Raw genomic sequence first — 22,610 nt, 5'->3', positions numbered from 1 at the left:
AGGGCTTCACAGTATGATGTGTGGGACTTACAGGCAATGACATGTCATCATCATGTCATCTTGCAGATTATTACTACACCTCTTATACTGCTGGAATTACTGAGCTTCAATTTTCTCCACTGGGTAAAAGTGCAAGGGTGACAGGACCATTGCCAAAAAGCTTGTGATAAATCTTAATTAGAATACAAGCCTTTGGAGCAGAGGTGTGCCTTGACAGATTAACTTTTTTAATCCCTTGAAATCTTGTCAAGTCTCTTTTAACCTCCTGATTGTCAATTACATGTTCCTACATTCTTTCGTGTGAGGATTATCTTTCTCAATGAACGTTTTATTCTCAGTGCCACGAACAATAATAGCAAGTGACATCCACAACACCAACCAAGTACGTATTCCCTGCACTCCTGAAGCAGTAACATTATGCTTTGCACTTAATCTGGAACACAGCGATGAGATCTTGGCTTTAAAAAATCAGCCAAAGGCATTATCCACAAGAGTATTCTTGCAAGAGGCAAGAAAGTATATTTCATGTTTATGCTTCACGACAGATGTTCAACATGTTTGGATTTTGTACTATTTCAAAAAAGATGTTAAAAACACTTTCAGCCCAATAAGGTGGTAAAGAACAACAACTTCATTTTTGGACTAGTCATTCTATCTCTGCCTCCCAGTCTTGAAAGAAAGAATGCGGTGAACATAAGAAATTACATTATTATTTACAAAATATTTCCACTCTAAGGAAGCCAAATGAGCTCATCACCGATGCTGTAAACATTATATGAAGCTCATACAGATACCTAAAATTCATAGCTTTGGCATACCAAGAAAAATAATTTGATCACATGTTAGACAGAGCTGAAAACCTCTGTAAGGCACAAAGTCAAGGAAGTACTTGCTGTAATATTAAGCCTCATTCTAAAGCAAAAAAAACAGTGTGGAAAGTCCCGTTTGTATCTGAATACTGCCCTTTACCAAGCACATGTCAGGAGTGAGTGAAAAGAGTTGCCTGAACCAGTATTAATTACTAGTTATGAGTAAGCCAAGGGCTACATTTATCAATTATCTGGCTTTTGTAATTTTATCTTTAAATATTTTTAAGTCCTGAAATGGAAGCTGGAGGTTGGTACTTCAGACATCAGGGACTATCCTAAGGTCCGTTCACCTTTAGTAATTTCAAGAGGTGGTTTTCTAGCTGCTAAATTATTGTGCTGGGTAGCTGACCTCACACTGAAGGCCCGGTTGAAGCAGGAGAGAGCAGCATGTGGCACTGATGTCTAAAACAAAAGGCACGCAGATTTTGTCAGGCACACGTGCTGGGAAGGCAGAGCCCTCCACACGGTACTGCCATCAGAGGCAGCCAGCTTCTGGCTGCCCCTGACACTCACAGCTAAGACAGATCTGGAAACATCCATTCTGGACAGAAGAGAGACATCATTATGTACCTAATCCAAAGGTTCTTAATTTGACAGGCTGCCACTTCCAAATCCCACCAAGCTATAATTTTGAACAAAAGATGACCAATGAACATTGCTGCTGCCTCCAAATGCACCAGAGACACATGAAACCTTCCCTAAAAGCCCCATGGATTGTTAAAATGAGTAGTCAGTCTACACTTTGCAACAAGTGATGTACTTTCTACAGTGCTGGAGACACTGGCTGTCTTCACAAATCCAGATAAAGTGAGCACAGAGTGAGCAAGAGCATGAGAACATCAATGTGGTTCTGCTAAGCGGTGCAATCAGACAATGCTAAAGAGCTGTGCTTGGATAGCTAGCATGCTTTCTCAGAAAGGTTACATAAGAGAAGTTTCCCTGCTGTAGATTTTTGCATGGTAATTTGAATAGATTGTGATAGGTAGATTTGGTCAACTGTAAAATCTCAGAGCACTTCCTTCAAATGATTACAGCAGATCAAAAGGAAAACCAATTTTTTTTTATTTTTAAGAATCAGATATATAAATATATTTGTTTACCTCATGGCTTTATTTTGTTGGAAAAACAAATTGGCTGAGAGCATAAACCTAGCTAACTGTAAAAATCTGCCACATATCTGTAGACAGGGAACATATTTTCAACCCACACACCTCGGTGAAGCTCCAGACATAGCTAAGGTCCCAGCAAAACTGAGTGAAGCAGACAGAAATGGGAAGAGAAGGAAGAAAGCCAAAAGTTGTTGATGAAACTCTCAGTGACAATAGCATTACAACACTCAAAATTAAATGTATGTCAAAAAGAAAAACAGTTTCTATAAAGGCATAATGAAAGGTAAGGTGATTAATGGCAATTAAACCATATTCTCCTTCATGCCTGTTCATTACAATACCTATGCTGGGTATTGCAATAAAAATTCAATTTAAATGGCATTATTAATTAAGTTGTTTTCCTAATTCCTGGGAGTAACTGGGCTTTACAAACAGCAGAATAATGTTAACTTGGCATTGCAATCAAAAAGAAATATTATATTATTCTTTACTGATAAAGTAAAATAGATTCTTAGGTATATTTAGTCATTGATTTAGTCACAAAATTCATTTCTGTAATTGTCATGGTTGTAAATCAATTAGTTATGGAGAGTGGTTCTGCCCTACTATGACTTCTGCTACAGAACCCAACAGGAAGGGCAGCTGGTCCTCCACAATCTGGGAAGATCTGTGAGTGCCTGCAGCTGTCACACTAAATCCTGACTAATATGGGAGAACCATCACCAACAAACTCAGAAATAGCACTGAAGACACAGGATGTTAGCCCTAGTCTACACAAACAGACAATTAAATAATTTTTAACAATTACTTAAAACTCACCTCAGATAGTCACACACTATCATTCACACTTTACATCCTCCTGGTGCGTCAGTCTCCTCTAATAATGAAACTTGATTGCTATTATTCCTGGACACTTCCTTCTCTTCCTACCTAAAAACCTCTTAAGCTGCTCTGTTCTTATTTTCAGGAAGTTTTTGAGATAACTCTGAAGACAGTTGTCCATTATTTGAAATATACTGGCACATAATGTTCAGCTTATTTTTAATATTTTGGGATGATGATAAAACAGTAACATATTTAGACAGACAAAAAACATGAGTGCTTATTATAATAATTGCAAAACAAGCACGATGTAGCTATTTTTATGCAGTGTAGAAAATACTAATTATCTGTAATTATCAAACATAGCTTTCTAGTCTGGTATTTTTTCCATTCACATTTCATTTGAAACTTTCATCATGATCATATGGTTGTCTATGTCATAGCAGAACCCAAGTTTTTCTGCTGTTTCCCATTCCCATAGAATGAAATACCAACTAAAATACATGATTTCCCATAAGATATTTCATCTGTTAAGTCTAAATATTAGTTTTCTTTTCTGTCCAAATTGGATTTGCTTAAGCAGGAAGAAAGTACCGATAGAAAGTGATGAAGTGATGAAGGCAATAGTGACAAAAATAATCATGTGGCCTTTTAAATGAAATGAAATTACTTTTTGTTTGATTTTGGTTTTCTTTTCTTCCAACAGAAGAGATGCCCTTCTGTTATCACCAACATGTAAATACTTGCTTTATCACAATGAATAGCTGACTGGTGTATATTCTTGTTCTGACCACTGACTGCTGAGATAAGGCTAACAAAATGATCAATCCCAAGTTACACAAAGAGTGAAGTGCTCAATGACTTGAAAGTATGACAGGTTGCTGTGAAGCAGTCAGGACAGGAAAGGCCTGACTAAATAGCTCACATCCTTACTGTACATTCAAATGATGTTTTATGTTCATGGAAACTTATTTAGCAGACATAAGACAAAATTCATGACAGATGCCTGCAATTTTTCAGTGTACAGCTCTTCATGCTTAGTAGAATGAATCTGGTATTGTGCAGTTCCAGCACTGACTGAGGAACTGAATTGCTCCCCCCTTCATTTCCATGTACAGTGAAAATGGCAGTAATTTCTTATATTGATTTACAAAATGTCAAGACAGTGCCATTGGCAACGGAGAATCAATTGCTAGAGTGACTCTTGGGGAAGAAAGAGGGGTTCTGAGGTCCCCAAATTCTCATTAATTTCATCCATTAATTGCTGAATCCACACTACAGCAGAAATAATTAGTACAGTACAAATAGTTTGTTAATACAGCTGGTCAGAGCCTGTGATACGTAACAACATATTGGAAACAACTCCTTCTGACTGGTTAGTTCCCTATAATTACACAGTGGATTTTTCTGTTAGGAAAAAATCACATCCAAGAACAACTAAGCTCCTTTTCTTAGTAAAACCTAAGCGGACAGGGAAAATCCCAAACTGTGGAATTGAAGGATGGTGGTTACATATGAAACTTTGACCTGGTGCTTATTTTTGACCTAGGAGGTGCTCTTCAGAACTTTCCTTCAGAACTTTCCTTTTATTCATTCATTCACTGCAAATGATGGATGCTCAAGGAGGCAGTAAGCCACAGGGAAACAAAGGAAACAAAGTCCTGTGTTGTCTCCACATAGTAAAACTGACCTCTGTTTCTGGTTTCACACGGACTCTCTGTACCAAGCTGGTTAAAGCTGTTAATGACTATATAGAAAGAGGTCAAACAAATGCAATTTCATTATTCTTACTCTTTAATGGCTTATATTTAATACTTCTCTTCCCAGTCCTCCAAACAGGGGAAGAAGAATCTAAAATCTTAATGTTGGAAAAAAAAGGTTGCTTTTTTCCTTGTTTGCAAATCTGATTACAGACAGAAGTTAAGCAAATGAGCAGCTTAAAGAAATTCCAGTGCAAACTTGATCCCAAAATAAGGCAGTTTAAATTCTTTACTCCCCATTTTGTAATCCATTATTTCAGGGAGCTTTTCCTTGAATCCCTGACTTTAAACTAGAGCTATTTTTAATTCCTATCTTCTATATGTTAATACACCATCTTTTGGTTCAGCACTTGTGTGTTTCTGTTGCTTTACTTCTTAATCAACCATTCAATAGTAGATGAAGCCTCCAAGCAAAGGACCAACATTTTCCACAACTCCCTTCTACTTTCTCTTAGCAGGTCTAATTGACAGGAATTGTATGTTTAAATATTTGGTACATTGCAGAATGGTTGAGAGAGACCATGTGGGCTAGAAATGCAAGAATTCATGGGAAGACTTTCCTTTAGACTGAAATAACATTTTCAATTCCTTGTGATCCCCAAGACTGCATTAAGTGGCTTTAGAGTGTAGTGTCTGCTCTGGTCTCTACCCATGCTGACACTCTCTGCTCTCACCTCATCTTTGCAGACTTTGTAAACGTAGGAATCTTTCCTGTCAGAGTGATGGAAGAAGTGCAAGACATACCAGACTCTTGATGCAGCTCCTTCCTCTGGCTGGGCTAATTGACGGAGCAGTAATTGACTGAGCAGTTCTGCAAAGGCAGACATGAAGTCTAGCAAACTGTCTCTTCTGCCTTATGTCGCCTGAGCAGAGGCAGCAAGATCTCAAGTCACTTTCTCTACCCCATACTCACTGTGACTAAAATAAGCCTGGGCATGACACCTTCATCTCTGCAGTTCTGAGAAGGGCTGGGTTACACCACCACTCACTGCAAGAGTGGTCTATTAGTCCATCTGTCTGCAGCTGCCACAGGCACACCACAGACATCAGCCACACCTTATCAACGTGTACTGGCATATTCTGCTGCAATCATGCCGCAAAACAGGTAATTTCCCAGCTCTTGACAGTGATACTTCATATTGAATTCATTCTTTCATGCAAATACTACAAGGTGGTAGCATTTTCACACTTGTGGCAACATATCTCTGTGAAGTACAAGACATGTCTCAAACTGGCTATACAAATATAACATGCCACTTCAGCTGCTGTAAACTTCAGCAGAGATGCCAGACCACTGTATTGGAGGCATATTACAGGGTACTAGGGGTCATACAACACTGCAATCCCTCCCTTCTCTTAATATTACAACCAATTTCCTACTCAGTCATTTCCCTTTCATACCCATGTTATGAAACATGTCTCCTCTGAAGACATGTTTCATAGACTCCTAAAAGGGAGGAGGGTTGTTCAGCCTGAAGAAGAGAAGGCTCTGGGGAGACCTTACAGCAGCCTTCTATTACCCAAAGAGGACCTGAAAGGGACCTGAGAGGGACTTCTCACAAAGACAGGAGAAAGGGGAATGGCTTTCACTGAAATTGGACAGGTTTAGATTAGATATTAAGAAAAAATTCTTTGCTGTGAGATGGTCAGACAATGCAACAGGTTGCCCAGAGAAGCTGTGGATGCCCCATCCCTGGATGTATTCAAGGTCAGGCTGGATGGTGCTTTGAGCAACCTGATCTAGCTGATCTAGCACAACGTGTCCCTGTCCGTGGCAGGGGGTTTGAAACGAAATGATCTTAAATATATGTTCCAACCCAAACCATTCTATGAAACAGTAAACTAAGATGAAGGAGTGCTTCCATCTTACATTAATGATTTCTACTCATTTATACTTGGCTGGCCTATTAAACGGGGAATATTTCTGATATTACATCTGCAGAGATGGGAAAACCACATATATGAATGAGTGCAATCCATTCATCATTTTATGGACACAAAGTTCTCTAGAGAGCATCTCTGAGTGCTGAATTTTACATTTAGATTGCTGAGTTAGCTGAAATATGTGTAATATCACCAGTAGGCACTGAGCTCCTTATTGACTGTGGGCAGAGCAAGGCTGTTGTGCATTACTTCAGCTAGGATGTGAGCTGGCGTGCACCCACGAAATGAAATGTTGTACAGCTATCTTTTCTTTACAGGGTATGTGAATAAATGATGTGTGGAGCTTTCAGCCCTTGCTCACTGGAAAGCTCCGTCCTCTTTCCCGAATACAGGAATAGAGGCACATTAGACATGCTTGTATTTCTTAGTGTGCCTGTGGGAGAAATAATCCAGTACAGTTATCTTCCCATGCCCCTCAGATTCATAAGTAATCTGGCTCTTTGGGGCTGGCAAAGTGTAGAGCTCAGCTCACAATCAGTCTCCAGTGTTTTACTATATGTATGTATGGCTGTTTTTTCCCGGCTTCTGAAAGTGATACTTCATGCTGAATTCTTTCTTGCATATTTCTCCATTTATTTGGCAGCAGATGTTTACTTCTGATGATTTATGAGGCAATATTACAGACACTGAGCACAATTAATGTGTTTTATAAATGGGATTATTTCAATCCTACTTAAAAAAAGATTCCATGTCAAAACTTAACTCTAAACCACACCTTTAAACTCCTTGCACATTCACACAAAATAACCACAAATCCAATGACTGAAGGAAGCTGAAGAGCAGTGGCAAGCCCTACATTTGCATATACATCTTTTGCTCTTTGGGGCTGGCAGCTGAGGTGGAAAGGGTGCTCAGGGGCTCAGCTTTGCTGGGTCAGAGGGGAATTTCTTCAGCTACTCAGCAACCCAGTTTCTTGCATTGTTCACAGGAGATTCAACTCAGTAAGAACTACTTCAAAGGCTCTATGGAGCTTATGCTGTGTCTTGCATTGAAATGCAACAAGGTTGTTTGAACAACGACATGAAGATTTAAGGATCTTAAGGCCTTCTAGGCTCTATTATAAATTACCACTGATTTTAAAAAGAGGGGAGGAAAGAGAGATTGACTCTCTTCTTTCTGTTTTCTTTGCCCCAGTCCTCAAGACACTAAAATTGTGTCCAACCAGTAACAAAAACCAGATCATTATATTTCCGTAACTGTGATGACCTAAACATCTAATTAACAAGTCAGTTAAAACAAAGTCTTTGAAGACCATTTATGGTCTGAAGAGATTAAAAAATCTGTAATCTGGACAAAGATGCAAAGGAAGTTATGAGTGCAAAATGATCCTGTTCTGTTCCCTTATTAAAGTCAAGGACATTTGGACATTTTCTCATAGCCAACCATTGCTCCTACTAACTGCCTAAAACTCAAATTACATACTATTTATAGTGAACATTTATGAAAATAATTAAGAAGAAATGAAGGCAATCTTCCAAAATAAAATTTGGAAAACAGAATTTAACAAACAAATAGCAAAAAGTGACATTAATTAAAAATAAACAACCCACAAGAGAGGAGGAAGTCTAAATCTTCACTGCATATTGTCTTTTGGACAATTATTTTCCCTATTTCACAATCAAACATCTGTATTAGACTTTTGCTCCAGCTCTATACACAAACATACATGGATGTAATGATGAAATAGGAGATAGTTAGCATTCCTAAAAATTGTATTAGCAATATTTCAGCAAAATGAGAGGAAAAGAGTTCCAAAGATATGCTGAAAGTTATATTCACATCATGGAATTTTTACAGCCTATATTTTACACATACTTTTATAAGTACTTGACCCCATATAATTTAATTGTAGTTCAAATACTTCTTTGAAGTTAATTCATTGACCATCAAGCTACAGGATGCTTGCAAAATATTCAAATTTTCTACTTTCTCAAAACAATTGTGACTTTTCATTAAATCCTTGTGGCTTTTGGTGTTACCAAAGACTTGGGTAGATAAAGGTTAGTATGTCACAGTCCATGTACAATCCATCAGACACCACTGTTCATAGTGACAATTATAAAAAATGGGACTCACCTATAAAGTAGGACAGCAGTATTGCCAGCAGCACTGAGACCCCTACAGCACAGAGTGCAGTACATTTCCAGCTACAGTACTTCGAAGACTTCTTGAATTTAAAAGCACTTCTGGACAGGGTGTTCCTAGGTAGTGGCCGAGTAGGAGGGGAATAAACAGAGCCTGATGCCATTGTGTACCCGGGCGTGGCAGTGCTGAACAGCGGTGTGGTCCCTGTTCCTGTTTTGAATAGGAAATGCCTGTGAAAGAAAGAGCATATGGTAAAGTATAAAAATAAATCAAGCTGGAGCACCGACAATCATAACTCTTTTGTTTGATGTTACCCATTTTTCAAATAGCTAACAACATCCAATCTACAAAGGGTCATAGAAGCAATAACTTGTCATGACACTTACATGTAAAAAGACACTTTCCCTTTAAGTGAAGACCAATGCCCCCCAAACATTCATAATACATTGGCATCCAGACAGGAAACAGAACTACCCAAAATACAGTGTAGCAGGGAGGAAGTCTCTCATAGTTTATCCAACAAGTAGGGACAGGCTTTCTGCTGCTGTTTATTTGTGTTGGCTTCTGCAACAGACTACAGGGAACTCCATTAAAAAGTCAATAATGAGCAATGTGACTGCAGTCCACACTACTTATCACAGCTTTCCTAAGTACAAAGAAAACAGCAATCTCTGAGTTACAAATTTCTGGCAACTTCTTCAAAAATAGTCAGTTAAAATTTTTTTTGGGTCTGTCCTAAGTATTCAGTTTACTAGTTCACATCTACTTGCACATATTCCTACCATAAAAAAATCTGATTATGGATAGAAGGAGCTAGTTACAGCCTAGCAGAAATAGTCTAAAGAAATATATCTACTAAGTGTTCAAGAAGACCAAAACCCAGCAACAGATGTGAAAAGCAAAGTCAAAGTTAAGCACTCCGTGAGTTACCAGTTTATTTTTTCAATTAAAATTTCCAAAGGAAATATTACTCCCTGAGCTTCTATATGGTAGAATCCTTTAATTTCAGTTCATGCAATCAAAATTACTTTGAAAGTCTCTAAACATGGCACATTCTACCTGGAGTTTTTCTCCAGATGCTCATGCACAACTCTATGAACAACAAAACCTCATTCAAAGAAAGGTCTTTGCACCAGAGGTTTCCCACCAAGTTGTTATGTTGGCAACCCTGTAGCATATGGCTTGCCCTTACCTAATAAGGCCCAGCAAAATGAATACATTATATGTAAAAATGGTAAGAAAGCATTCTGTGGAGACTTTGAACTTTGAACAACACGCAGCTAAATAGAACCAGAAAGGGGTTTGGGTTTTGTCATAGCTAAGAGACACACATGAATTGCTGATACCCAGGTCCTCCTGAAGGTAAGTGCATGCTGTATTTGCCTCCTGCCTGTCACTTATACAGCACTGCTCAGAGGACCCAGCACTAACTGAGCCAGCTGTGCAAGGGAAAAGCCCTTCTAGTTACACCACGTGGCACTGAGCTGCTTCTTAGCTGATGGGACTTTGATTCTCTAGGACACATGCTCAGATTCTTGCATAGTAATGGACCAATTTACACTGTTAGAGACACTAGAAATTAGTTTGCTCCACTGCAGCCTGAGAAAAATACCAGCAGTTGATAAACAAGATTTGTTGTTTACAGGTGATTTTGCTATGGGAGGTTAACGGATGAATTACAACATCTTGGCATAGGCCCTCTACTTGAAAATATTTGCATTACAAAAATGATTCCATGAAATATTTTATATAGGTTACTTCATTCTGAACAATATTCAACTTGATGGCAACAACAGAAGCTTATGCACTAGATATGCACAACAGCACGCCCCAATTTTTTTTAGCTTCTGAGCTCAGAGTATAATCAACAATCTCAAAAGACAAAGTTCTGGTAGCTTAAATCCTGTCTAAGAAGGTACTTCATTAAAACCTGTGACATTTTTCAACGTAGCAAAGACCAAAATAATAACTAGCCCTATGTAAAAATATTTACAACAGCATTACTTGGATTGTACAGATTCAGAGAATCATGTAAATTCATTAAGTCCTGATAAGTGTCTTATCCACTTGACCTTTATTGCTCTTTCCTTTCTGGCTACATATGGTAAATGCTATGTCCAGGTATATTTCACAAATAGATTTTAAAAAAACCCCAACAAATGCAAGGGTAGCTGTTTCCCTTTCCATGTGCAATGTGTATTGTTTTGGGGGACAGAAGGAAAGCCATACAATAGATACTCCTATATATGAGCTTCCTGTTAAAAATAAGAAGCTGCCTGACCACCCTGCAATTTTCACACTCTCCTTCTTCTGCTGTAACGCTCAACAGACTAAAAATGGGAACTGGCATTATATGAGCACTTCACTAGAACTCTAATATACTTTAAGTTTTAAGAAAATAGAGTAACAAAACAGTCTGCCACTGATATTTTCCTTTTTTATTTTCTCTGAGAAAGTGAGAATTGATGCTGGCTTTTGTAGACCATAGACTTCTAGAGATTGTAATCCATATTCTCAAAGTCTTTGAGGAGTTAATCCTATAGATAAACTCGAGAGATGACAGCAATGGTGTGAACTGTCATAACTCTGACAGTCCACCTCAGGCATCAAGGTAATGAAAGAAAATTGTAACTTTTATATGTGAATCTTATAAAAATGTAGGTTGGAAATGACCCTTAAGATCATTGAGTCCAACTGTTAACTCAGCACTGCCAAGTCCACCTCTAAACCATGTCCCCAAATGCCATATCAACACATTTTTTAAATACCTGCAGGGATTATGACTCAACCACTTCCCTGGGCAGATTGTTCTGATGCGTGACAACCCTTTCAAAGAAGAAGCTTTTCCTAATATCCAAACTAAACCTCCCCTAGTGCAACTTGAAGCCATTTCTTCTTGTCCTATGGCTTGTTACTTGTGAGAAGAAAAACCCCCACCTGGCTACAATCTCCTTTCAGGTGGTTACAGAGAGTGGTAAACATTCCCCCCCCTGCCCCCCCCAGCCTGCTTTTCTCCAGGCTAAACAACCCCCGCTCCCTCAGCCGCTCCTCATAAGGCTGGTGCTCCAGACCCTTCAGCAGCTTCCCTGCCCTTCTCTGGACCTGCTCCAGGACCTCCATGTCCTTCCTGAACCAGGGACCCAGAACTGCACACAGCACTTGAGGTGTGGCCTCATCAGTGCCAAGTACAGAGGGAAGAGCCTCTCCTGATCCTGCTGCCACACTGTTTTTGAGACAGGCCAGGAAGCCACCTGGCCTTCTTGGCCACCTGGGCACACTGCTGGATCATGTTCAGCTGGCAGTCAACCAGCACTTCCAGGGCTTTTCTGCAAGACAGCTTTCCAGCCACTCTTCCCCCAGCTGGTAGCACTGCAGGAGGTTTTTGTGACCCAAGTGCAGGACCCAGCACTTGGCCTTATTTAACCTTTCACAGCAGGCCTTGCTCCATTGATCCAGCCTGTCCAGATCCTTCTGTGGAACCTTCTACACTCCAGCAGATCAACAGTCCCATCCAGCCTGGTGTGTCTGAACTTGCTGAGGGAGCACTTAATCTCTCCATTAATAAATCATTGATAAAGATTGTTGATAACAGACAAAGCATCATCAGCTGGGCAAGGGAGGTGATTATCCTGCTCTGCTCGGGCCTGCCCTCGAATATTGTGTGCAGTTTTGGACACCACGACGTAAGAAGGTTAAAAAGTTATTAGAGAGTGTCCAAAGAAGGGCCATGAGGATGGTGAAGGGCTTGGAGGGGAAGCCATATGAGGAGCAGCTGAGGTCACTTGGTCTGTTCAGTCTGGAAAAGGGGAGACTGAGGGGAGACCTCATTGGAGTCTACAATTTCCTTGTGAAGTGGAGGGGCAGGCACTGATCTCATCTCTGTGGTGACCAGTGACGGGAGCCAAGGGAATGGCCTGAAGCTGTGTCAGGGGGGGAGGTTTAGGTTGGATATTAGAAAAAGGTTCTTCACCCAGAGGGTGGTTGGACACAGGAACAGGCTCCCCAGGGAAGAAGTCACAGCACCAAACCTGAGAGAGTCCAGTAAGTGTTTGGACAACATTTTTGGATACATGGCGTGACTCTTGGGGATGGTCCTGTGCAGGGCTGGGAGTTGAACTCTAAGATCTTGGTGGGTCCCTTCCAACACAGCTTCCTCTGCGATACTGGGAAATTAAACAGGACTGTTCCCAACACTGAGCCATTGGGAACACCACTTGTGACTGGCCACCAGATGGATGGAACTGCACTCACCACCCTCTGGACCTGGCCATTCAGCCACTTTTCTACCCCTGAAGAGTGCACATGTCCATGGCATGATCAGCCAGTTACTCCAGGAGCGTGCTGTGGGAATTCAGCAGTGGGAATTCAGGAATGTGTTTTCTTAGGCAGCACACAGCACAGCTCCTCACTTTAAGCTATTCTCCTTTACTTTGAATCCCATGAATACAATGCCAGAGTGGTTGCACCGTCTGGCTGAACACTGAGGGAAAAATAATGACAGAAAAGTCAGTCTGGCATCTTCATGTGGGTTAAGAAAATTTGTTTGGATATCTCTATTTCTAATGAGTGGAGTTACTAACAAAGTTGTCAGAGACTCTCCTGCTACATTAACTCCAAGTGATAAGTATTTAAAGTGTAATGCTATCAGACTTGCACATCTTGTCTGCCTCACTGAGCCATGCCAAACTGTTCCTATGAGACTCTTGGAAGGATATGGCATCTGACAACAAATCCAGGCTGCTTCCAGATAATGCTGAAATTCTTATGCTCTTGAAATATAATCCATCCACAAATGATTTAAATTATCTATATATCTATCTACCTTGTCTTTTCAAACTATGGAGCTCAAATAGCTAATTTCTAAAGCCTAAACTGTTTGCACTACTTGACCAGGCACTGACTTACAGGAAATTACACTATATTTCATCTCATAGGGAGCTTATAGCATCTGCAATAGCCTATCTTCCCTTCAAAATTGATCACATAACATGCACTTGCTACATCTTCACGTAAGCAGCACTTTAAATATTTTATTAAGCTACGGAGTACAAAACTCCAGTGAATCATGCTAATATTTTACAAGACAAGCCAGTTCTGTATTATTAAATAATTCAACTTTTAAAGCAAATAATATTCCACTTTTACATTTCTTCAATATATATTTCTGCCAACTTATTCAACAGATGTTGCTATTAAAAAGTCAGCTAATCTTAACATTTTAAGTGGGAAGTATTCAGTACCTAACAAATCTAAACTACAAAACACAAAGTTATATCATAAACTAATCTTTGGATGCAAAGATGGCTGGGAAGTACCCTTATTTCACAAATGGTAGGCATTTTACTTAAGCTTTTGTCCTTACAATAAAAGATGGAAATACAGCATCAAAAACCTCAAAGGTGTCAGCTCAGAAAACAGAAGCATGTGAATAAAAGTAAAGTAATAATGTTTTTAATTTTACTCAGTACTCTTTGAGCACCAAGTGCTGATGTGCACTGGCTGACATGCAGATGGTTTCTCCCTTCTCATACTGGTGAGGAGAGAAGGCTCAGAGCAAATCAGATTTTTTTTGTGCTGCCACTTCCTCTGTGGAAAATAAAACTCTACTAAACTCAGTAAATAGAAAAACAGAAGGGGTAAAAAAGTGATAAAAACTGTCCATGAGTTTGGCAGAAAGATTAAGTTAACTGAAACTGTGTCTTTATAGAAATGGAGATAGACTATCAAAATATTCAAGGACAGCAAGACTCAGCCCAGAAGCCCAAGTATTTTGATATAAGAAGCCAGGTGTCCAGCAACAGAAATGTGATTTAGAGTAACTTTCTTCATGAAAGGATCTATGACAAGAACTTTTGACCGCAGTTTAGAAGAAAATGGATACTATGCATCAATGAATGCAATATTATATAAACACATCTGGAAAGCCCTGGACTCCAGATTGCCAGAAGCTGAGATATTATATAAATAAACTATCACCAAGCAAAAAAAGGAATATTACACATTACTTCTTAAATAGACTGGTCTCAACTGGAAAAGCTATTGCATAATTTTAACATTCCTAATGTAATTTTTTACATTAGATACACGACTTTTTTAGCTTATGCTGAAATTGCTTCACCTTGCTAGAGAACAATTTCTCTAATTTTGGGCATCATATATATAGAATGCTTTGCAATACCTGGAAGATGTAAAAAAGCCTACCTTACCATTTCAAAAAACTTTTTGCCAGCATTTTGGTTCTATTTTAAATTAATTCTTATAGTGCAACCCTGACAATAGAGCGCTGAACCACAAGGCAAGTATGTCACACCATATTAAAAGTCACACAGGACTTTAACAAAACTCATACTAAATATGGAATTGTGAATAAGGCCCAGCAAAACTGCACTGAACTTCTCACAGTACATCAGAATATGCATCATATTTTATCACCCTGCCAGTGAGATTTAATGGCAGTTACTTTGGGCAACATTATTATTTAGTTGTTGTCTGCTATCACAGAATAAAGGCCAATATTGCTAGGCCTTATGCATAAAGAACGAAACACTCCTCATCTTAAGAGCTATAATACCACTGATCCAGAATAAATCTGTACTTAAAATATATGTGTTTAAAACCCCTAAATCATTTAATCCTAAATCTTTGGATCTTGTGTATCATTGTACACTAACAGCATCTGAAAAATATGGAGGAGAATAAATCTAATTATCTGGTCACATTTCTGAATAGACAGATTCCATTGCGATCAGTAAAAAATGCCCTAGTGCTATAGGTTTTCTTGCAGTCCAATCTCCTACACTGTCCTAAATGCAATGTTTGGTCAGTTCCATGATGATCCAGTTAGTGATAAATGGCTCTATAGATCATTACAGCCCACTGCTATAAGACAACTGAGGAAGAACAGCTTCAACACTCAGAAGACTGCACTACAAAAGGAATCCAATGTTAGAAATTATCTCTGTACCTCTGATGGAGGTGTCTGTCTAAAAAGCAGTGTAAGAAGTAGGATTCCTGAAAGCATATGCAGAACAATGAGAAAGTTAGTTTATTCCAAAAATGGTGGAGAAAGAGATAACTTATCTGACAGTGAACAGTTACAAAAGCTGTGTAAAACTGTAACCAAATAAGCAGAAACAGGAATTATTCTAGTAGGGTAGACCATCAAGAACAACACCCTGTCTGAAAGTGGCCAGTACAAAGGGAGGAAATGAATGCCTTCCAGTCTGTTTATTCACTAACAGCTTGCTCTTTCTCCAAGCAGCCCAAAACTCATGCTCTCACTGATGTCTTGTGGCATTTTGTTCTGCAGGCTAAACATGCACTATATCAAAATGTATTTCCTTCTATCAATTTCAGTTTAAATTCAACTGATTATTTCCTTGTTCTTCTATAATGAGTATGTACTGTTTGCCCCGCAGTACACAAAGACAAGTTTTTATAATACTACTGTTTGGCTCACTTTATTTTTTAGGGTAAAACACAAAAAGCATTAAGAATTAATTGCCTAAAGCAAAAAAAAAAAATTAGGCTTTTGATGGGTCAGGCAAAGGCAACTGTGGAGATGAGGAAAGCTATTTTCAGATAGCTGTTGTTTCAGTGCAGAATAAATCAAAACTGACACTTGGAAGTTGACAGAATAGAAAGTGACTTGAAGAGAGGTGAAGGAGAAAAGAAAAACTATCCCTAACATTTTTTGCATTTTTTTCTTTTACCTCTAGGTATCAAAATATCCACATATAGTTAGATATATCTGGGACACTCTAAATCTTTCTTTAATGTAAGCAAAAAGTCCACTAATCTGTTTTATTTGACTCATCTGTCACCCTTGCAATTTGAGAAAAACTCTGGACACAATTGCAATAACCAGCAGAGAAGACCACTGTCGACTCAAAAGATCACTGTACTTTACTGGACTCTTCCAGCTAAGGCAATAGCATTCTTTTTTTCTGTAATCACCAATTAAATATTTCATTAAATGAGCACACCAATTTTCACATTGTGGAGCACAGGTTAATCCTCCCCCCAAACCAACTCAAATCTGCCAGTATCCATCTCTATTAAAAATTATCTATTTGCCTCTAAGGTGTGTTGAATCTGTGGACATTACTACATGAATTAACACATTTTTAAGCAAGCCCAGGCAAAATGTCTTATGCATTCTGTTAAGGTCCTCAATCTATTAGCCTGGATTCACTCCAAGGCACAAGAGGTAACAGACCTTAGACACTTAGGATTAGAAACACATCAATTTCATTCTCCCAAGGCTCCAGAGGTGGAAAAAACTTCTATCAAATCCACTTTGAGTGAATGCAAGTTGAGAGAAATGTAAATTTTAGTGAATTTAAGTTTCAGTGGCATACTTCTGTATCAGGACCCAACTCCTCTGCTTAGAATTCAATAGTACTCCTAATGACCTGGGTTTGACTTTTAATATAAAGGTACTGTTGAGTTCCTAGGAATAAAAACTGTTAGCTATTCTGTATTGTAATGAACAAAACTGTGATGACTGCTCACCTGAACTAAAATTATACCACCAGATTTTTCCCCCAGATGGTCCCACTTCATAACGCACCTATCTGGAGATAGAAGTAAACAGTAATTCTGCTTTTTAATAACATAGTAGAACTTTCTACAAAAGTTTGGCAGCACCATGAGGCGAATGTAAGCAAATAAGACATAAGGGGAGCCAAAATTTTATTTTTCTGATGTTTCAAATGGGAAGAATAGATTTTCAGACAGAACACACTTCTAAGGTTTGGGAGCTCTGCCTCAAACAGATCATCACTAACACATGCAGAGATAGTGCACATCTATCTCTGTGCACAGACCCTAGAAGTTTATTTGTCATTTCAATACAAAGAGATCAATTAATCCTAAGAAAGTTAAAGAAAGAAGGGATAAGTCCAGCTGCAGCTATTATAGTTTGCTCCTACTTCTCTCATTTAAGATGTTTTTTTCTTCCCCTGACTTTCTTGAATGCAAACCAGCTGAATTTTTCCCTCCTGGGAGTGGGTTATCATGATTTTCTGTTTGTTCAAAAAATGCTATGACACACATTACCCATCAAAATGAGGAGAAAACTATCAAATGTGTAAAAGAGAGTGGTCCAAGATCATGATCTTGGTACTGCACCTACTGACTGGTGTGCCCTCTCTCTGCTGACAGACCCTATTCATGCTGGATTCAACTGGGTTCCCTGAGAGAGACCATGACCCTCACCTGCCACCTGACATTAGAGACCTCTGCCTGATTCTCTAATGGATAGATCACATCAATAAATACAATTCCTTGCACTGAGTTGAGGAAACAGATAGAAAGAAAAGATTAATCTCTGCTGACTAACATTATAGGAAAGATGTAAAAGATAACAGAAATTCCTGGCTAGGTTTCATGTGAACTCTGGTTCATTGATGCATGAGAAAAGCTTTCCCAGCAGGCTCTAGCAGGAATTGGATTTTTGTTTCTCTGGGAACACTTAATGCCTGTCTTCATCTTCTTTTAACATTCTTCTGAGATGAAACCTTGTAGCTGGTGGTGTTTGCCCTTAGCACAGGCTTATGACTGACTTCCACAGAACCATATGGCTGCATTTAACATAACTCCAAGCCAGCACAGAAACTGTGTTATGCTGTGAATTTGTCTTAGTTTATTTTCTAGGCAGAACTGCAATAGAAGAAATTTCTTAGGAAGAAATAGAAGGGAATTTCCGCTTCCTTGGAGTCATTATTAATGCTATCACAATACTGGAAAAAGCTTCAAGATTACAGCAGATGAAATGATGATCAAAGTTTGGGGAAAAGAAAGGAAGAGAAGATGGCTATTATCCCAGCTATTACCCATAGGTAAAAACAGAGGAAACATCTGTGGGAAATGGAGATAAGCCCCTTCTACCAGATTATTCAAATGTTTCAGAAAAGCACTTTACATATGGCAACACTTGCTTGAATTTGGCTTGGTTTACACCAAGGACCTGCCTTCTTTGCAAACTGAACACTGACATCTGAGAAAGAACAGAAGTCCTCCTAGGGTTAAAGTGTCTTCCTTACTGCTTGTGTGCTCTTACACATCTGCCTCCTGCAGGCCACAGCTCCACTGCTGGCTGCTGGAGAAAGAATGGAGAAGTCAGGCATAGCAACTTGCAGCTGAAGCTTCAAAGAACAATTCAGACAAGAATCAGTGTTCCAATCTGCTGTGAAAGCCACCAGGACATGATTTGAAGGACTGAATGCTGACAAAAGCCCCAAACTTCCTCTCCTTCGGTGCGTTAGTCAATCTTCCTTTTCATCACCCCTACCTTCTTGGTGGTACAAGAAAGAATGTAGTGCTACAGGATGGAAAGGACACCTGTTTTCCTCTTATTTGTTTCTCCAAATTCATATTTGGGCTGCTAGTTCTGGATCCCAGAGAAGGAGTAGTTAATTTCTGCACATCTAGGATCAAAATAATCAGAATAATTAGATGGCTTTGCCAAGCCTGCTCCTTTGTGCTCCTCTGCTATGCTGCACTCCGTGAAGATGAACAAGGGGAACAAACAAAGCTAAGCCACATTTTGCAGAAATGAGCAAAGAGAGTCCAATGCAAAGAACATCTTGTGCTGGGTGAACAAGGAAAGAAACCTGGCTCAGTTGTAGCTACTCATACTGCTCACTGCAGGACTGTCCCACTACTTACTTTCCAGATAAGAGTAAAATGAGGTCTATGTATTGCTGGGAAAATATCAAGTAGTTCTGTTGCATTACAGGCTTCCTCTGGGTCTCTCAGAGGACTAGTACTTACACAGACTTCCACCTATGGTACAGTGAGTGACTCAGCTCTTGATATTGTTGATGTTCACTTCTGAAGAAGTTGGGAGTGAACTTGGCAGTCCTTTACTGCACTTTCTTATACTGAATTCAGTATTTCTGATGCAATATTCCTGCTATTACAGTTCTCCTCTCTCCAAAGGAAGGGAGAGCAGAGGAAAGCATCTGAATTTTGCAGTGAGGACCTGAAATGCTTATGTGAGCAGTAAGGATTTGTATTACACTTCCTTATCTTCTCTGCTCTTCTGGAATCGTATCGCTAACAAGACAGTCAGGAAAAGTTGTCTCTGAGATGAGGCACTCTAACCTTAGCCAATTCCTATCTTAAATAATGAATAAATTACACTTTCCAAGCAGAAAAATCAAAGGAATGTAGAGCACAGCTACTCCTCCAATCTTTTTACTACCCTTGCTGTGTTCATAAAGTTGGAAGAGAACAATTGCTCTAAATATCTCAAAAGGCACACAGAGAGTATTTCAAAAAGAAATATAGTTTAAGAAGACATTATTTACCCAAGAATTAATTCAGAAGTTGGAACAAAGGTTGAAATTTTGTTTGGACTGACTGAGGACAGCCTCTCATATGTCCCATGCCAAGTTTCACAGAACTAAGAGACCACCATTCACAGATTCACAAAGGCAGAGGATTACACCTTGTGCCCAGAGGAGGGTGATGCTTTCTATTTTATGGTACTCATTTTCACACACACCTTTTTGCAGATGGTCTTCTCTTCATGCAATCAGCATTATCAGAGATACTGAATGCAGGCACTATACAGTTGTCCAGGTCTTTGTTTTGCCATGACATTTGGTATTGTTTCCTCACCTGTTTGAATTTGACAGAAAGAATCTCCAGAATCTGTTAAAATCCCCTTCTGGTTCAACTTGACCTGCACTTACTGGGATGGCAAGCTCAGCTGCAGCCAAGAAACTGCAGAAAGAAGTTAGCTTTTAACTTTGCAAATTTTTTGTGCTAGCTTTATGCTTTTTTCTTTTTTTAACTAAAGTGTTAACTTGTGATTTTATTTAAGAAAGTTTGAAGAAACTTTAGAAATCATATTGAAAGCTTTCTCATCTGCATAGGCCATCACAGATAGAAAATCTATGGTTTGATTATTTCTGGCCTCTGTCACTAGTAGAGCATATGCTAGTAGCCAAGGTTTCTCCCCATGCTGAGTCAGTCCCATAGGTGATGAGGTGCATACAATTCAAAAGGATTTCACAAATAATCACAAGCAGTAAAGGACAAGAAATTATCTCCATTTTCATTGTAGATACTCAGCCTCTAGTCCTCCAGCATTTCATCTGTCTCCCACCTTGCTTAACCAGCCAGTCTCAGTTCCTTCTTATGGACTACTCCATCTACCCATCTGGACACCCACTCCTACCCCTTCTGTACTCAGCCCCTTTCAATTTTCTCCTCTACCATATTAAGTTTAATAGAGCATGCCCTAAACTCAGCTCTCCTGAACTTTCTCCCAAACAGACGACAAAAATCCCGAATCAATCTCCTCACATAGAAGTCCTACTTAAATACAACAGAAGTTTTCTAACATTGCAAAAGTATGAAATTTTCAGAAAATGTGGGGACAATAGAAAACAGAGAATATGGAATATAGAAAAAATACAAAAATAGAAAATACCAGCATGCTTTATCTATAAGTAATTTAAATACAGTCACTTGCTAATAGTGAATCTTATATATTTTCAGATTTTGACACCTAGGTAACTTAGGGAATAGGACTACCAAGTTAGGTAAAAGGAAAACAGACTACTTACTTCAAACTAAGCTGATTTGTCAACAGGTACACTAACATATGTTTGTAAACCTGAGAAAATAATAAAGCCAACAATACATACCACTAAAATACACTGAGATTTCCAGCTGTCTTATGACAATTAATGTACACTGAATACATCTCTTGAAGCAATAAACAACTATTCTTTAGGTCTAGGCCTATGAAACATTACAATTTCTATGTAAAATGTATATTTCTATAATCATTCTTGACACTAAAGTTGTCAAATTGATTACATTAATATTCTCTCCATAAGCCATACAAATTAAGAAATAGTATATCATAACGCATGACATGAAAACAAAGAAACAAATATATAATGATTCTAGCTGTGACACAGTATGTTAGTGACACTGATAAACTGAATCTTCATGCTGATAGCATGTTGTAGTCTCAAATCTATTATGCTTTGGAACTGATGTATTATTATCTCTGGACAACTTTCACACCAGGAGATGATCCCTGCTAGCATAATTTTAAAAATGAAGGGATTACAAACAAGATAAATTTCATTGTATTGTTACCTGAATTAGTCTCAACTAACAGAAATTTCATATACACCATTTGCTAAAATACTTACATTTGTTGATCCTATTACAAACATATAAAGCATAAACCAGGCACAGTTCTATTAACTCTACTACAGCATTTATGCATCTGAACCAGTATTGTATGGTAATTGTTCTACAGGGAACAATAATATTTGGCTTTGTTCTGTTTTAATACACTATGCTTACATTTTTACCTTGAAGACAATATATTGGGATCTTCTGGCAAATATCTGCAATATCTTTGAGTTTGCTGATAATGATTGACTAATTGAATTTAACATACAATTCTCTTCCTGCTGTTGATTTTAATTTGTGGCTAGGTGAAAGCTTAAGAGTTTTTGGGAGAAGCAGATCGATGTACTGTGTCAATATATATTACAGATTAATTAGTAGGCAACTGCAGATCTCCTAATTTAATCAAATAGCACATTGTCCCTTTTATGAAGTTAGGAGTTACCATTAACAAAACAGAGGTTGGACATAAAAATTTGATTTTTAGTGAAGCATAAACAAATTAACAGAGAAAGGTAAATTTATGATTAACAATTCAAAAATGGTACTGCTTTGTCAGGGTTTTTTTTCTCTGTGTGTGTGGAACAGAAATGAATTATACTGATTTGGCATAAGAATGCCAAGAAATAGTTCAAAAATTAGACACAGATTATCGACAAAGTTAAGTAGATATGGGACAATTCTAAAATAGAAATTTTACTTAAACAAATTGAAACATTAATTTATGTGGAATTCTCTATTTAAAGTTACATCTTTATCAGCAGTTGCAATCTCAAACTAGCTGGCAAAAATACTAGAGATTAGGTATGTAACTCCTGTTACTTCTTTGATTGGATATTCTTTATGCTATAATATAT

The 22,610-nt window shown here is 38.5% G+C and overlaps 1 protein-coding gene across 35 annotated transcripts in view; it reads right to left on the bottom strand.

Moving 5' to 3' along the window:
- TENM3 (teneurin transmembrane protein 3) overlaps positions 1-22,610 on the bottom strand; it is a 1,291,378-nt gene that overhangs the window by 107,495 nt on the left and 1,161,273 nt on the right. For all 35 annotated transcript variants that reach the window (XM_071432135.1, XM_071432137.1, XM_071432120.1 and 32 more), the window contains one exon: positions 8,581-8,819. In XM_071432135.1, the coding sequence (XP_071288236.1) occupies positions 8,581-8,819 (239 nt within the window). The remainder of the gene's footprint in view (positions 1-8,580; positions 8,820-22,610) is intronic.

Source organism: Agelaius tricolor, unplaced genomic scaffold (assembly GCF_023055355.1).
Source record: "Agelaius tricolor isolate 1412-34295 unplaced genomic scaffold, bAgeTri1.0.p SCAF_8, whole genome shotgun sequence".
NCBI classification, from domain to species: Eukaryota; Metazoa; Chordata; class Aves; order Passeriformes; family Icteridae; genus Agelaius; species Agelaius tricolor.
This window is presented reverse-complemented; position numbering and strand designations above follow the sequence as displayed.